Raw genomic sequence first — 17,340 nt, forward strand, 5'->3', positions numbered from 1 at the left:
CTATTCAGTGAAATAATAACAGAAAACTTCCCCAATTTGGAGAAAGAAAGAGACATCCAAGTACAGGAAGCACATAGAATTCCTAACAGAGATGACTAGAAAAGATCTATGCCACAACACATTATATTCAGATTTTCAACAGTAAAACAATAAAGAAAAGATTCTAAAATGTACATATGAGGAACACCAGATTACCTTCAGAGGATCTCCAATGAGACTCACTACTGACTTCTCATCAGAAACCTTAAAGGCTCGGAGAGAAAATGGAGAGAGATAGTTCAAATCTTAAAAGAAAAAACTGTCATCCTAGAATAACGTACCTTGCAAAGCTGTCATTTATGAATGAAAGTAAAGACCTTCCAAAACAGAAATTGAAAAAATTTGTCACCACTTATTCAGCTTTACAAATGACATGTAAGGATGTGCTACACACAGAAATACAGAAAGATAGTCATCATTATGAAAGAATATTAAGGCAGAAAATCTCCTAGTAAAATTACAAAGGAAATCCAAAGCAAACAGTAGGAATAGTTAGGGGACATTGGCAAGGCCAAGTCATTATTTATAAATAATAACCTTGAATGTCAATGGCCTAAATTCTCTAATTGAAAGATACAGACTGGCTGAATGGATTAAAAACATGAGACCCAGGGCTGGAGCTGTGGCGCAGTAGGTCCAGCATCCACCTGCGGCACCAACATCCCATATGGGTGCTGGTTTGAGTCTTGCTGCTCCACTTCCAATCCAACTCTCTGTTGATGGCCCAAGTGGTTAGGTCCCTGCACCCGTGTGGGAGCCCCAGAAGCAGCTTCTGCTCCTGGCTTTGGATCAGCTCAGCACCAGCTGCTGCAACCATTTATGGAGTGAACCAGTGGATGGAAGACCTTTTTTCTCTGTCTTTCCCTCTCACTCTAACTCTGCCTCTCAAGTAAATAAATAAATCTTAAAAAAAAAAAAAAAAAAGACTCATCTGTTGCCTACCAGAAACACACTTCACCAGCAAAAATATACACAGACTAAAAGTGAAGGGATAGAAAAAGATATTCCAGGCTAAGAAAGCTAAGAGTAGATGTAGCCATCCTAACATCAGACAAAATAGGCTTTAACACAAAAACTGTTAAAAGAAACAAATAAGGTCATGTAATGGTTAAGGGATCAACTCTACAGGAAGATGTGACTATAGTAAATGTATATGCATCTAATGCCAGGGTGCCTGGCTATTTAAAACAAATGTTAATAAATCTAAAGAGAGACATAGACTCCAGTACATTAATAATGGGGAACTTCACACCCCACTTTCATCAATGGACAGATCAGCCAGGCAAAAAAAATCAATAAAGAACAATAGAGCGGGGTGGGCGCTGTGGCGTAGCCAGTAAAGCCGCTGCTTGCAGTGCTGGCATCCCATATGGGCGCCAGTTTGAGTCTCAGTTGCTCTGCTTCCAATCCAGGTCTCTGCTGTGGCATGGGGAAACAGTAGAAGATGGCCCAAATAGTTAGGCGCCTGCACCCACGTGGGAGACCTGGAAGAATCTCCTGGCTCCTGGCTTCAGATCAGCCCAACTCCAGACATTGGGGCCATTTGGAGAGTGAACCAGCATATGAAAGAACTGTCTCTCTCTGCCTCTGCCTCTCTGTAACTCTGCCTTTCAAATAAATAATAAGTAAATCTTTAAAAAAAAAAAAAAAAGGACAGAGCTAATCTACACTATGGACCAAATGGACCTAATGGATATCTACAGAAATTTCATCCCACAGATGCATAATACACATTCTTTTCATCAGTGCATGGAACTTTCTTGAGAGTGGATCAAGTTCTAGGAAATAAAGCAAGTCTCAACGAATTCAAAACACTGACATAATGCCAGGTATCTTTTCTGACCACAATAGAATGAAGCTGGAAGTTAACAAGAAACTTCAGAAAATATGCAAACACAAGAAGACTGAACAACACACTCAAGAATGAGGTGCAGGTCATAGAACAAATCAAAAAATTTCTGCAGATGAATGAAGATGATAATACTACGTATCAAAACCTATAGGGTTTAGCAAAAGTAAAGTTAAGAGGGAGATTTGTAACAATTAATGCCTACATCAAGAAATTGGAAAGGTGTTAAATAAATGATCTAATAAGGCATCTCACGGACCCAGAAAAACATGAATAAACCAAACCCAAAATTAATAAGAAGAAATAATTATTATTAGAGAAGAAATAAACAAAATAGAGGCCAAAAATAATACAAAAGATCAATGAAATGAAGAGATGGTACAACAGACACCACAGAAATAAAAAGAATCATCATGAATTACTATAAACAACTATATGCCAACAAATGGATAGATTTCTTGTCATATACAGTTTCACCACATAAATAAAAAGAATCATCATGAATTACTATAAACAGCTATATGCCAACAAATTGGAAAACCTAAAAGAAATGGATAGATTTCTGGTCATATACAGTCTACCAAAATTGAGTCACAAAGGCATAGAAAACCTAAATAGACCAATATCCAAGATGTAGATTGAATCAGTAATAAAGACTCCCCTCACCCCCATCAAAGAAAAGCCCAGGACCAGATGGCTTCACTGCTGAATTCTACCAAACTTTTAAAGAACTAATTCCAATTCTTCTCAAACTATTCAAAACAATTCAAAGGGGAGGGAATCCAACAAAATCCTTCTATGAGGTCAGCATCACCTTACTACCTAAACCAGAAAAAGATATAACAAAGAAACAAAACTATACACTATTATCCATGATGAACATAGATGCAAAAATCCTCAACAAAATACTGTAATTGAATACAAAACATATCTGAAAGATCATTCACCTGTACCAAGTGGGATTTATCCCTGGTATTCAGGGATGGTTCAACATACACAAGTCAATAAATGTCATATGTCTCATCACATTAATAAATGTAATACATCACATCACATTGGAATAAAAGCCATAGATTGGGGCCAGTAGGTTAATCCTCCGTCTGCGGCGCTGGCATCCCATGTGGGCACCAGTTCAAGTCCCAGCTGTGCCTCTTCAAATCCGGCTCTCTGCTATGGCCTGGGAGACCAGTAGAAGATGGCCCAACTGCTTGGGCCCCTGCACCTGTATGGAAGACCCTGAAGGAGCTCCTGGCTCCTGGCTTCAGATTGGCATAACTACAGTTGCAGCCATTTGGGAGTGAACCAACAGAAGGAAGAACTTTCTCTCTATCTCTTTTCCCTCTGTCTGTAACTCTACCTCTCAAAAAATAAAATAAAATAAAATCTTAAAAAATATATTATTATCCTAATAGATCAATAGATGCAGAAAAAGGGTTTGATAAAATATACATCCTTTCATGATGAAAACCTTAAGGAAATTCAGTATAGAGATAACATTCAAGCCAATATATCACAAACCCATAGCCAGCATCAAATTGAATGGATTTTCACTAAGATCTGGAACCAAACAAGGATGTCCAATTTTACCATTGCTATTCAATACATTTCTGGAAGCTTCAGCCAGAACCATTAGGCAAGAAGAAGAAATCAAATAGATACAAATTAGAAAGGAGGAAATCAAATTATCCCTGTTTGCTGATGACATGATCCTATATATAGGAAAACAAAAAGATTCCACTGTGAGACCATTTGAAGCTCATGAGAGAGTTTGGTAAAGTTGTAGGACATAAAAATCAATAGCTTTATATATACAAACAATGCCATGGCTGAGAAGGAACTTGTAAGATCAGTCCCATGCACAATAGCTACAAAAAATTTGGGTTTTTTTTTTCTTTTTATTTTATTTATTTTAAAGAGTTACACAGAGAAAGGGATAGACAGATCTTCCATCCACTGATTTATTTCCCAAATGGCCACAACAGCCAGGATTGGGCCAGGCCGAAGTTAGGAGCCAGAACCTTCCTGTGGGGCTCCCACATTGGTGGCAGGGGCCCAAGCACTTGGGCTATCTTCCACTACTTTTCCCATGCCATTAGCAGGGAGCTGGACTGGAAGTGGAGCAGCAGGGACATGAACTGGTGCCCATATGGGATGCTGGCACTGTAGGAAGCAGCTTTACCCACTGTACCATAATGCTGGCCCATTCAAAAAAATCTAGATGCTTTGGAATAACTTTAATCAAGCAGTTGGAAGACCTCTACAATGTAAATTACAAAACATTAAAGAAGGAAAGAAGACAGCAAAAAAGTGGAAGAATCTTTCATGACTGGATTGGAAGATTTAATACCATCAAAACATTCACACTACCAAAAGCAATTTACAGATTCAGTGTGATCCCAGTCAAAACCCAACAAATCTAGAAGAAATGCTGATAAAATTCATATGGACAAAAGAGACCCTGAAGAACTAAAGCAATTTTAAACAAAAGCAAAGCCAGAGGCATCACAATATCAGATTTCAAGACACACTACAGGGAAGTTATAATCCAATGGCCTGGTACTGGCACAAAAATAAACTTGTGAGAAGCATCTGCACTACAAACAGAACACTCAACAAAGCAAAGAAGCAGCCAAAAGAGTGGGAAAAAATATTTGCAAACTATGCAACTGATATAGGAGTAATACCTAGAATATATAATGAGCTCAAAAAACTCCACAACAGCAAAACGAACAATTTGGTTAAAAAAATAGGCCAGCGGCACAGCTCACTTGGCTAATCCTCCGCCTGCAGCACCGGCACCCTGGGTTCTAGTCCCGGTTGGGGCTCTGGATTCTGTCCCAGTTGCCCCTCTTCCAGTCCAGCTCTCTGCTGTGGCCTGGGATGGCAGTGGAGGATGGCCCCAGTGCTTGGGCTCTGCACCTGCATGGGAGACCAGGAGGAAACACCTGCACCTGGCTTTGGATCGGCACAGTGTGCCGGCCGTGGTAGCCATTTTGGGGGTGAACCAACGAAAGGAAGACCTTTCTCTGCCTCTCTCTTTCACTGTATAACTCTGCCTGTCAAAAAAATAAATAGGCAAAGGATATGGACAAGCATTTTTCAAAAAATGAAATTCAGATGGCCAAAAGACAGATGAAAAAATACTCAAGATCACTAGCCATCAGGGAAATGCAAATCAAAACCACAATGAGATTTTGCGTCACCCTAGTTAGGATGGCTCTTGTACATAAATCAGAAAACAATAAATACTGGCAAAAAATTGTGGGGAAAAGATACCCTAATACACTGTTAGTGAGAATGTAAACTAGGACAACCATCATGAGACACTGTATAGATTTCTATGCCATCTGAAAACAGGTCTGATCATATGACCCAGCATTGCACTCCTGGGAATTTACCCAAATGAAATGAAATCTGCATATGAAAGAGTTATCTGTACCCCCATGTACAATTCACAAGAGCTAAGATAGGGAATCAATTCCTAAGATAGGAAATCAATCCCAATGTCTGAGTTGATGACTGGATAAAGAAAGTGTGGTATATATACATTATGGAATACTACTCAGCTGTAAAAAGGAATGAAATCCTGTCTTTTGCAAAAAGTGAATGTAGTTAGAAACCATTATGCTTAGTGAAATAAGCTAGTCCCAAGATGACAAATACCTTATGTTTTCCCTGATCTGTTACAATTAATAGAGCACAAAAAATTGCTATATGAACAAAATTGACATTTTGAGAATTGATTTGTGTTTACAGCCCTTGTCTCTACTGGTGAGACAAGTTCTTTATTGTTTGTTGAATTATTTACTTAGTGAAATGTTAAGCTTTGCTTATAAAATAAACTGAAAATATGTCATTGTAAAAATTAAAAGAAAAAATAAGAAAGGAAAGAGGAGGAGTGTGGGAGCATGGGCAAGAGGTAGTGTAGGGTAGGAGTACCACTGTTCTCCTAAATCTGTATTTATGAAAAGCATGACAAATTTATATAATTTAAACAATTTTAAAAATAAAAGTAAATTCATATATAAATCTAAAAAAAAGTACTTCCTATAAGATACTGTTGTTTTTGCTGAATTGAAGAATCATTTCTTAGATTTTACTCATTTTTTAAGAGTTATTAAATTTTACCTTAATAGCTAAATTTAAAAATATCTAAAAATGTTGCCAAGTTCTTTTGTTACCTGTTGACTTTTTTCTCCTTTTATTTTTACTTATTTCCACTTGAAAGTAAAATTTGGAATTTTCTTTTCTCTGTTTTCAGGTTTTACATGGGTGTGTTTATGGAGCTCAATGTTTTAGCAATCCAAAGTATTTTCCAATAAGCCTGTCTGATTTGGCATCTGTAGATTATGATCCTTTTATGCATTTGGAGAGTCTGAAAGAGCCTGAACCTCTACACTCTCCTGATTCAGAGCGGTCTTCTAAACTCCAGCCAGTAACAGAAGGTAAAATGAATTCTTTAGAGGACAATATCACTGCTTGGGTTCCTGCAAGGTTTGATTTAATAGAGGAGAAGAATGTGTCTTACTTTGATTGTTTATATAACCACGTATATTCTAGCAGAAGTTCATTTATTTATTTACTTATTTATTTGAGAGGTAGAGTTACAGATAGAAAAGGAGAGACAGAGAGAAAGGTCTTCTATCCACTGGTTCACTTCCCCAAATGGCCACTACAGCCAGAGCTGAGCTGTTCCAAAGCCAGAAGCCAGGAGCCTTGAACCTTCTCCAGGTCTCCCATGCAGGTGCAGGGGCCCAAGCATTTGGGCCATCTTCCACTTCTTTCCCAGTCCACAAGCAGAGTTGGATCACAAGAAGAGCAGCTAGGACATAAACTGGCACTCATATGGGAAGCTGTTGCCACAGGCTGAGGCTTAGCCTACTACACCACAGTGCCAACCCCCGGAAGTTCATTTGTAGTGTAAGATATATCTGTTCATGTGCAATTACTAATACTATATATAATAATGTTCCCTTTGTTATCTGGCTATGTTATTCTTAGAGTTTCTTTTTGATATTATATGTATATCATATGATTTACATAGAATGAGAGAACTTTGGAGTCTGACAGACCTGCTACTGAATTTTGACTCCCAATTGCTAAGTAACTATTTTCTTATTTGTAAGTTGAGAATAATATTAGTTCCTTTGTAGGGTTGTTTTGAATACTAACATTTGTAAAGCACTCTGCACATTTCTTGGAAAAGAGTGAACTCAGTAGCTTTCTTTTAAAATCCCAGTTGGTCTATATTCAAGAATTCACTTTCTGATACAAGAGAAAAATATAAACAAATAACCTTATGAGTATAAAAAGAAAAGTATATGCAAGATACTGAATATGGTACATGGGAACACAGCAGAGAGTGAAGAATTTTCAGGAAGGGAACACACGATAAAATTAGTATTAAGAGCACTTTTGACAGTATTTTGTAGGAATCAGCAAATTATGGCTCATGCCAGAGGCCCGTTTCTGTAGATAGTCTTATTGGACTGTCTCCATGTTGTTTTGTGTCATTATGGCTTCTTTAGTGTAACTAGAAATGCTGAACAGCAGCAGAAATCACATGGCCCACAAAACAGAAATAGTTCCCATCTGGTCCTTTACAGAAGAAGTTTTCTAAACCTTGATATACGAGGTTGATTTGGGAAGTTTCCCCAAAACCAGTGTGATCTATCTTGCTACTGTTATAATATGCCAAGGAATAGTTGCTGAAGACTTTAACTGAACTTTTCATTTAGTTTTTTTTTTTTGCTTGTTTGTTTAGATCTTTTTAAATTTAATTTCATTTAGTTAAAGAATACCTACTAAAGAATGACGGTAGGAACAGAAAAGAAAGATTACTTTGAAAAATATTTAGGCAGTAAAGTTTAGAGGCTTTTGTTAAGAAAAAGGAGGGATCTACAGATTTCTGATTGGTTAGATTCTGACTTGGAGATTGGTTAGATTTTCCCCAGGATAGATCAAGAATGTAAGAGAAGAAGTGATTGGGGAGGAAGAATGTGGAAAGCAGTATGGTAAATACTTACTTTGGGATGCTTTTTGAACATTCATATGAAGACACCTAGTGGACAATTATTGGTATATACAGACCTAGATCTTGGCAACAGATCATTGTTAGGAATCTACATTTACTTCTGTGGGTTCTGAGAAGAAAATGTTGGAAGGGTTGGAAAGCTGGGAGAGTCATTTCTTAGAAACTATGAAAAGAGAAAGCCTTTTAAAAGGCTAGCCAACAGAGGTCAAGTATGAAAGGACTGGCAAATATGTCTGCTTTAGTGTCAGCAGAGAAGTAGGAGGCAGAAACAAATGACTACAGGCTGAGGAAGGAGAGCCATCCCATGGAAAATACTCTGTAAAGAAGTTTGTTGGAAAGTGAAAAGATAATAAAACAGTAGGTAAACTAAAGGATGATTCAAGGTTAGGATCAAAAGAGTTGATTATTTAAAGCCTATTAAGGAAGTAAATGAAAAGGATATCAATACAAGACTGAATTCTACTGAATTCCTGGAAGAGGTGAGCTGGGAAGTACAGCTGTTAGGGATAGGCCTAACTAGGAAGAAAAGGAAGATGGAAGGAAAGGATGGGAAGGGAAGGACAGAAGTTACTGAGGTCATAATAGAAAATAGAAACTACATTGTTTTGGTTGCAATATTTAACCATAAGGTGAGTGAGGAAGAAATGCAAGGGAAGTATAGATTTCAGAATATTGGCATATGGTTTAGCCATGAAACCCAAGAATGAATGAATTACAAGCAATAGCTAGTACATTGAGAGAGAATAGAGTTATTTAGACAGTCAGTAAGAAGGCACGGTTGGCAATAAGAAGTTAAAACAGTGGATCTCACCTTTGGATGTGTAATAGAGTACTGATGCTCCAATGCCATCCAAAAATTTTTTTGATAACCCAGGATTGCTGGAATTTTTTAAAAGCTCTGCATGTGACTAATGTGCAGACATAGTGGATAACCACTGAGAGCATCGCTATATTGGAGACATACATTGGAGACCTAGAGTTTGTATCTCTTAGCTTCAACCTGGTACAGTCCAGGAGCATGTTCTCCCACCCCCTCCCACCCCATCTCTCTGTGGCTCTCGGCCTTCCAAATAAAACACAATAACATCCACACATTGTTTTTTCATGAGAAGCATTTTTCATGAACTTCTAGAAGTACTGCCATATAGAAATAAAATAGTAACTCCTCAAATATAAAAAGATAGACTGGATAGCCAGCGCCACGGCTCACTAGGCTAATCCTCTGCCTTGCGGCGCCGGCACAGCGGGTTCTAGTCCCGGTCGGGGCGCCGGATTCTGTCCCGGTTGCCCCTCTTCCAGGCCAGCTCTCTGCTGTGGCCAGGGAGTGCAGTGGAGGATGGCCCAAGTCCTTGGGCCCTGTACCCCATGGGAGACCAGGATAAGTACCTGGCTCCTGCCATCGGATCAGTGCGGTGTGCCGGCTGCAGTGCGCCGGCCGCGGTGGCCATTGGAGGGTGAACCAATGGCAAAGGAAGACCTTTCTCTCTGTCTCTCTCTCACTGTCCACTCTGCCTGTCCAAAAAAAAAAAAAAAAAAAGATAGACTGGATAGCAAATATAGCACAATAATTTGTATGTTAATTGATACAGCAACTTAAAATGATCTCTTTAGAATAAAATTATGTGAAAAATTAGTTACTCTTTGCATTTTTGAGTTAAGACAGTATAGCATGTTTCTTTAACAACACAATAAATAGATTTTACTAATATAAACGGAAGTTTTGATGTATTTCATATAAAATATACTGTACAATATCAATCACTATAAAAGAAGCAAAGGAAAAAGTGTAAACAGATGAACTTTGTATTGGTACCAAATGCTCTATAGTATTCCCTTCAGACTTCCTTAAAGAAACTAAGGACCAGATAAATGCAGAATTTTTAAGGAACAGCCGGGGGCTAACAGCAGGTGATTCTCTGGTTTGTAGTGATTACAAGCTGTGGGGCTTTTTTTAATGTGGTAAAAATGACTGATCATTGTGCCCTTGTCTAAGGCATGCTTCATCATCTTCAAGTACTTTTTTGGCCAAAGAATTCTAAACATAGAGTGTCCCTAATAAGCTCAGTATTGGATTGAACAAGACTGATTTGAGAACTATTGGCAGGAGTAGCTATAATTATTAAATTTACTGAAGAATAAGGCAAGGTAGTAAGTTGGCTCTTTGTCAAATGGCAGTAGTCTTATTAGCAAAAAGTCATCATTTGCAGGGTCAGAGTGAAAGGCTCTAAAGGATTCATTCTGTCCTAATTACAGCTTCACCTATACATATTATGCAAAGCTAATATTTAAAGCATTTGCCAAAATTAACTTCCTCTGCATGTTCTATTACAGTGCAGTGAATTGCAGCAGCTTTTTATGTCCTGCTGCTTTTGTATGCCATAATAATCTATAATTACAGGTTTGCTCCAAATGCTGTAGGGTTTGTTTAATCTGACAATCTGAAAAGACAACCCTGAATAGACTTATTTAAATGAATACTAGTTACATAAAGACATAGAAGCATCAATATCTTCATTTTGCATTTTCTCACAAGGCTGGTTATTTTAGAATTTTATTTTGAATGTCTAAATTAGAGAATATCATGTCTTCTTTGTGTCTTAGTAGATACGTATGAGAGATATATGTTCTATATTTTAAAGCTCAAAAGTAAATCTAATTGCCCAATTAACACATTGAGAGGTCTTTACATTTATGCATATAGCCTGAATTTAGAGAAGCAACTTAGGGAAGAAAAAAATGCCTTTATCTGCATATGAAATCTAAATTTATTCTTTGTTTGCAGGTTTAATAATTTTGATAGATTTATGAACAAGGTCTTTTATTAAAGTTATATTAATTTATTTGAAAGGCTGAGAGAAACAGCAAGCCAGAGTTTCCATCTGCTAGTTCACTCCCCAAATGCCCAGAAATGTCCAGGACTAGGCTGGGCTGGGCTGAAATTAGGAGTCAGGAACTTAATCTAGGTCTTGCATATGAATGACAGGAACAAAACTGCTTGATTCATCACTGCTAACTCCCAGGGTGCACATTGGCTGAAAGCTGGAATCAGGAACCTGACTGGGAGTCAAACCCAGCCATTCTGATGTGGGATGCAGCTGCCCTAACAAGCATCTTAGCTGCTAGGCCAAATGCCCAGCCCCAGACAAGTTCTTTGAAACTGCATTCCCACTGTCTGCTCCTTGAGAAGGGGATATATAGGATGGACTGGTACCTGGGATTGGGGGTTTATGTTTTAGGGAAAAACTGACTCATTCTTGGAATTTATTCATGAGCAAGTTTGAAAAACATTAAACATATATCTTGTAATTCTCCAAATTGAATGACTTAGATTGTTTCTGTTATATCCAGTGTTGTATGTAATACTTTTAAATTTACATTTATAAGTCTGTTATTCTTACAGAAAAATGACATTTAAGAAGTTTTATTGTGATTTATCCATGATCACAGAGCATGGCAATTATCCTGTGATAATTTCTATTACATTACACTCTTTCCCTTGTTCATAAGTTAAACTTTTGTGTTCTCTTAATATTCACTACTTAGAATACATCACCTCTTTATCACACAAAGGCAAGAAAGGAAGAGTAAATAGATTTTTCCTATATCAGAAGTTTTGAATTCATTAATTGTATTTTTTTTCACTACCACTTGAAACATCATTTTTCAGTTGATCCTGACCATTTAGTATTTTATACTAAGTAGTACTTTCTTCTGAAGTTTGTACACAAGGAAAATTGAGTTTTGCATTCATTATTTTCTTATGTCTCCAAGAAAAGGCAATTTAACAAAAGAAAAAAAATGTGAAAATTAGAGTTGTGGTAAAGGGTAAGATGACACTGAGCTAGAAAGCAGAAGACCGGCCCTGGTGTGAAATCTCCTGCAGCAGGCAAGTCACAGCTTTGTGAACCCTCTGCGCTCATGTGCAAACTGAGGAGCACAAGCTGGATCATCCTCTTAGATTCAGAGTTGTTAGAGGAGAAGGGGAAGCAGACACTAGACGCAGGCCACCCATGTGTTTCTTTTTCCTTTGTTTATAGTCTTAATTAAGATTAACCATTTAGTTTTGTCATCTGTTGTTCTGTGGTTGATTTTTCAGAACTAGCCTTATACATGTAATTTAAAAGCTCTGTGGCCAGCATTGTAGCTCAGGGGGTTAAGCTGCCACCTGCAACGTCATCATCCCATATCAGAGCACCAGTTTGAGTCCTGGTTACTGTGCTTCCAATCCTGGAAAAGTAGCAGAAGATGGCCCAAGTACTTGGGCCCCTGCAACCCATCTGGAAGGCCCAGATGGAGTTCCAGTCTCCTGGCTTGGGCTGGAGAGGCCATCGCGACCGTTTAGGGAATAAACCAGTAGATGAAGATCTGTTTCTCTCTTTCTCTCACTCTCTTCCTCTCTCTCTCTCACTCTCTCATTCTCTGACTCTCTGACTCTCTGTCATTCTTCCTTTCAAATAAATAAATCTTTTAACTTTTTAAAAAAATAGAAACCTCAGTGCCAGTGCTGTGGCGTAGCAGCAGGTAAAGCCACTGTCTACAGTGCCAACATTCCTTATGGGTGCCAATTCGAGTCCCAGCTGCTCTACTTCCAATCCAGCTCCCTGCTAATGGCCTGGGAAAGCAGCAGAAGATGGCCCAAATCATTGGGCCCCTGCACCCACATGGGAAACTCTGAAGAAGCTCCAGGATCCTGGCCTCGGATTGATGCAGCTCCTACCCTTGTGACCATTTGGGGAGTGAACCAGCGGATGGGAAGACACCTCATCTCTCTGCCTCTGCCCCCGCCTCTCTGTAACTCTGCCTCTCAAATAAATAAATATTTTTAAAAAATTTTAAAACTTCAATGTAATTGAAGCCTTCTAAATAAACTATTAGATATTCATATGTATGTGGACAAAAAAACTTGAATGAATGATAATTGAAGATTATCAGCTTTAAGATTAAGGTTGGGGGCCGGCGCCGTGGCTCAATAGGCTAATCCTCCACCTTGCGGCGCCGGCACACCAGGTTCTAGTCCCGGTCGGGGCGCCGGATTCTGTCCCGGTTGCCCCTCTTCCAGGCCAGCTCTCTGCTATGGCCAGGGAGTGCAGTGGAGGATGGCCCAAGTGCTTGGGCCCTGCACCCCATGGGAGACCAGGAAAAGCACCTGGATCCTGGCTCCTGCCATCGGATCAGCGCGGTGCGCCGGCTGCAGCGGCAGCCATTGGAGGGTGAACCAACGGCAAAGGAAGACCTTTCCTCTCTGTCTCTCTCTCTCACTGTCCACTCTGCCTGTAAAAAAAAAAAAAAGATTAAGGTTGGGATACTAATAATATATAAAACCAACCAAAGCCCAAAGAAAGCTATTATTTTTTTCACAGATGAAGAAGATGATATTGGTGTTAGTGGATAGCAGCTAGTTGCTTACTTTCTGCTTATGCTCACTGGTATTGGTTCTTAATCCTGAGAGTCACATGATTCTATCTTGCCTTTTTTTTAGTGATCATAACTAGCAGTGTACAAGCCAGTCTCTTCTTTTTCAAGTTAGGTTAATTGAGTTACAGGCATTTAAAAATATATATTTATTTTATTTATATGAAAGGTACTAAGAGGGAGGGAGGGACAATGAGAAAAAGATCTTTCTGTAGGTTCACGCCCAAAATGGCTGAAATGAGTAGGGCTGGGATAGGTTGAAGCCAGGATCCTGGAACTCCATCCAGGTCTCCCATGTGGGTGGCAGGGACCCAAAGACTTGGGCCATCTTCCACTGCTTTCCCAGGTGCATTAGCAGGGAGCTAGATTAGAAGTGGAGCAGCCAGGACTCTATAACCAGTGCTCATATGGGATGCCAGCACTGCAGACAGTGGCTTGACTCACTGTACCACAATGCTGGCTCCAGTCATTGTTGAATATGTATGTGGAAACCTAGGCCCTGCTCTTTCCAACTGATTAACTTCTAGAGGATATAAACAGTACTCCCATGAGGTCATTCTGTGATTTCTAGAGGATATAAACAACACTCACACAAGGTCACTCTGCAACTGGTGGAATAATAAAAGCAACACAAATACTCCAAAATTATGTCTAAAACTAAATAAATACAAGAGCACTATAACCACTTGTGAGCCCTTGCAGGCATAAATGCTTCTTTACCAAAGACAACTCTTCTTTCACATCTTGGATGGAAAGTAACAAGATAACCATTAATCACTTGTTCACACTTCTTGACACCACTCAATCCAAAACTGGCTTCCACATCAACCTTCTTGAGAATCACACTGGGAGTTTTCAGCTAGTTGGTTTTGACAAGTGATTGTTTTCTTGTTTTCCATTTTACTGTCTTTCTATAATCTCTACTTTTCTTTTGCCCTGTGCTTCTTTTTCCATACTTTGAGACGCCTTGCCTTTCCAGATGTCATAAACACTATATTCTTTGAGCTTTCTTTTTACTGCTTTCTGTGATTTTGTTTTTTAAATTTTGAGAAACAGAAAGAGACAGATAGGAAGAGATCTCCTATCCACTGGTTAACTCCCCCAAATGCCCACACAGTCCAGACTGAGCCAAGTCAAAGCAGAGAACTCACTTTAGATCTCTTACAAGGGAGACCCTGCCACCACCTCTTGGAGTATACATTAAAGGAAGCCAGATGCAGGAGCAGGCTAGGACATGAATTCAGGCATGTGGGATGCAGGCTTACAAATATGTGACTTATCTACTAGACCAAATGCCCACCTCATGCATGATTTTTATTACTCTTTTTTAATTATTTGAAAGGCAGAGTTACAGAGAGGGAGAGTTGCAGAGACAGAGAGATGTCTTCCACCTGCTAGTTCATTCCCCAAATGGCTCCAACAGCCAGGGTTGGGGCAGACTAAAGCCAAGAGCCAGAAACATCATCCGGGTTTCCCACGTGAAAGCAAGGACCCAAATACTTGGGCCATCTTCCTGTGCTTTCCCAATGCATTAGCAGGGAGCTAAATGGGAAATGGAGCAGCCGGGATTCAAATCGCCACCCATATGGGATGCCAGTGCCACAGGCTGCAGCTTAACCCACATGCCACAGTGCTGGCCCCTGTTAAATTATTCTTGTCAGTATGCTTCTTGATTATTCACTCTTCTGATGTACTTAAGAATGGAAAAGATTTCTTTTTTTTTTTTTTAAGATTGATTTATTTATTTGAAAGTCATAGTTACACAGAGAGGAGAGGCAGAGAGAGAGAGGTCTTCCATCCAAAGGTTCACTCCCCAGATGTCTGCAACGGCCAGAGCTGCGCCAATCTGAACCCACGCAGGTGCAGGGGCCCAAGGACTCGGGCCATCTTCCACTGCTTTTTCAGGCCATAGCAGAGAGCTGGATCAGAAGTGGGGCAGCCGGGACTAGAACCGGCACCCATATGGGATGTCAGCGCTTCAGGCCAGGGTGTTAACCTGCTGCGCCACAGCGCCAGCCCCTGGGAAAGATCTCTTGCTGTTACAATAGACCACCTTGATCTGGAAGAATACCTCAGATAATATAAGAAGGTCCATCAAATAGTTTTTCCTTTACATCTTACTTGGCATATGCTACCTATATTGACTTGCTGTTTAAATTGATTCTGACTCCTTAAGCTTCATTAGAATATCCCTTTCCCAGAAACACTTTCATATCCTCAGTAAAAGTCAGAATTAAATGACATTTAAGGTGTGCTGCAAACTGTCTTTCTGAATCTAGCATCTTCCTTGATGTAAGAGACTTAACAGTTGGGTAGATTTCATTGGCTTTTTAATCTGTAATTTCAATGGTTTGATTTATAAGACTTAATATTTTTTTAACTTGAGAGGCAGAAAAATAGAGACTGATAGACAAAACACAGTTCCCATCTGCTGGTTCACTCCCCAAATGCCCACAGTGGCCAAGGCTGGGTTGGGCCAAAGCCAGGAGCCAGGAACCCAGTGCAGGTCTCCCGTATGGGTGGCAGGGATTCAGCTACTTACGTTTCCCCATGCTGCCTCCCAGGGTATGCATTAGCAGGAAGCTGGAATTGGAAGTGGAGTCAGGACTTGAATCCAGTCACTCTGGAACAGTATGCCAGTGTCCCAGCTGGTATCTTCACAGGCCAAATGCCCTCCCTGATTTATAAGATTTTAACCATTCAGAAGTGATTTACATGTAAAGGCTTTATTTTAAATTCTGGATTCATTAGTAAAAATCTCCCAAAAAGGCTACCTTATCAGATGAAACTTAATCACAAAACAGTTTTCTTCCCTCTTTACCATGATTCCTGAAATACAGAATCTAAATTGGAAATATTACTATTTCCTCAAATACTTGTGTTTTTAACAATGTGATGAACTCCCTATGTATGTCTAACATTTCAGTGTCAGATGACTTCCTAGGAAGCTGTAGTATTCTCACTCATTTATGTATTTTTCTTTTTATTTTCAGTGAAAACTCAAATGCAGCAAGGATTAATCTCTATAGCAGCCCGCACTGTTATTACGCATCTGGTGAATCACTTGGGCCATTATCCAATGAGTGGTGGTCCTGCTATGTTAACAAGTCAGGTGTGTGAAAATCATGACAATCATTACAGTGAAAGTACTGAACTGTCTCCGGAACTTTTTGAGAGTCCAAACATCCAGTTCTTTGTATTGAACAATACAACTTTAGTATCCTGTATCCAGATCAGATCAGAAGAGAGTATGCCTGGAGGGGGTTTATCTGCTGGCCTCGCATCTGCCAACTCAAATGTCAGAATCATAGTACGTGATCTCTCTGGAAAATATTCATGGGATTCCGCTATCCTGTATGGCCCGCCTCCTGTAAGTGGCTTGTCAGAACCTACATCTTTTATACTTTCATTGTCTCACCAAGAGAAGCCTGAAGAGCCTTCTGCATCTAATGAATGCTTAGAAGACGTAACAGTAAAAGATGAACTTTCTGTCCAGTTTAAACGATTTAGAGAAACTGTCCCAACTTGGGATACAATAAGAGATGAAGAAGATGTTCTTGATGAGCTTTTGCAGTATTTAGGTGTTACTAGTCCTGAATGCTTACAGAGAACTGGGATCTCACTTAATATTCCTGCTCCACAACCTGTGTGCATTTCTGAAAAACAGGAAAATGATGTAATTAATGCCATCCTTAAGCAACATACAGAGGAAAAAGAATTTGTTGAGAAGCACTTTAATGACTTAAACATGAAAGCCATGGAACAAGATGAACCAATACCTCAAAAACCTCAGTCAGCATTTTATTACTGCCGATTGCTTCTTAGTATATTGGGAATGAATTCCTGGGACAAACGGTAAGAACAAAGGAGAGATTTTTATTTTTTTAAAGAAAAGTTTGTCTTACTCATCTAATGAAGAATTATCTATCCGTTCTTATTTGCACTAACTTTTAATCTACCGATTAATTCCTTGACCAGTAGGCACATTGTTTTGAGACCACTAGTA

General features: G+C 39.3%; 1 protein-coding gene across 11 annotated transcripts in view; it reads left to right on the plus strand.

Moving 5' to 3' along the window:
* Positions 1–17,340, plus strand: part of RALGAPA1 (Ral GTPase activating protein catalytic subunit alpha 1) — a 265,484-nt gene that overhangs the window by 173,922 nt on the left and 74,222 nt on the right. For 10 of the 11 annotated variants that reach the window (XM_051822764.3, XM_051822761.3, XM_089309745.1 and 7 more), the window contains 2 exons: positions 6,150–6,333; positions 16,328–17,189. In XM_051822764.3, the coding sequence (XP_051678724.3) occupies positions 6,150–6,333; positions 16,328–17,189 (1,046 nt within the window). Of the gene's footprint in view, positions 1–6,149; positions 6,334–12,519; positions 12,654–16,327; positions 17,190–17,340 lie in introns of those variants that run through there. The other variant, XM_089309747.1, reaches the window with a different exon arrangement.

Source organism: Oryctolagus cuniculus, chromosome 12 (assembly GCF_051225735.1).
Source record: "Oryctolagus cuniculus isolate XC-2025 breed Fujian yellow rabbit chromosome 12, ASM5122573v1, whole genome shotgun sequence".
NCBI classification, from domain to species: domain Eukaryota; kingdom Metazoa; phylum Chordata; class Mammalia; order Lagomorpha; family Leporidae; genus Oryctolagus; species Oryctolagus cuniculus.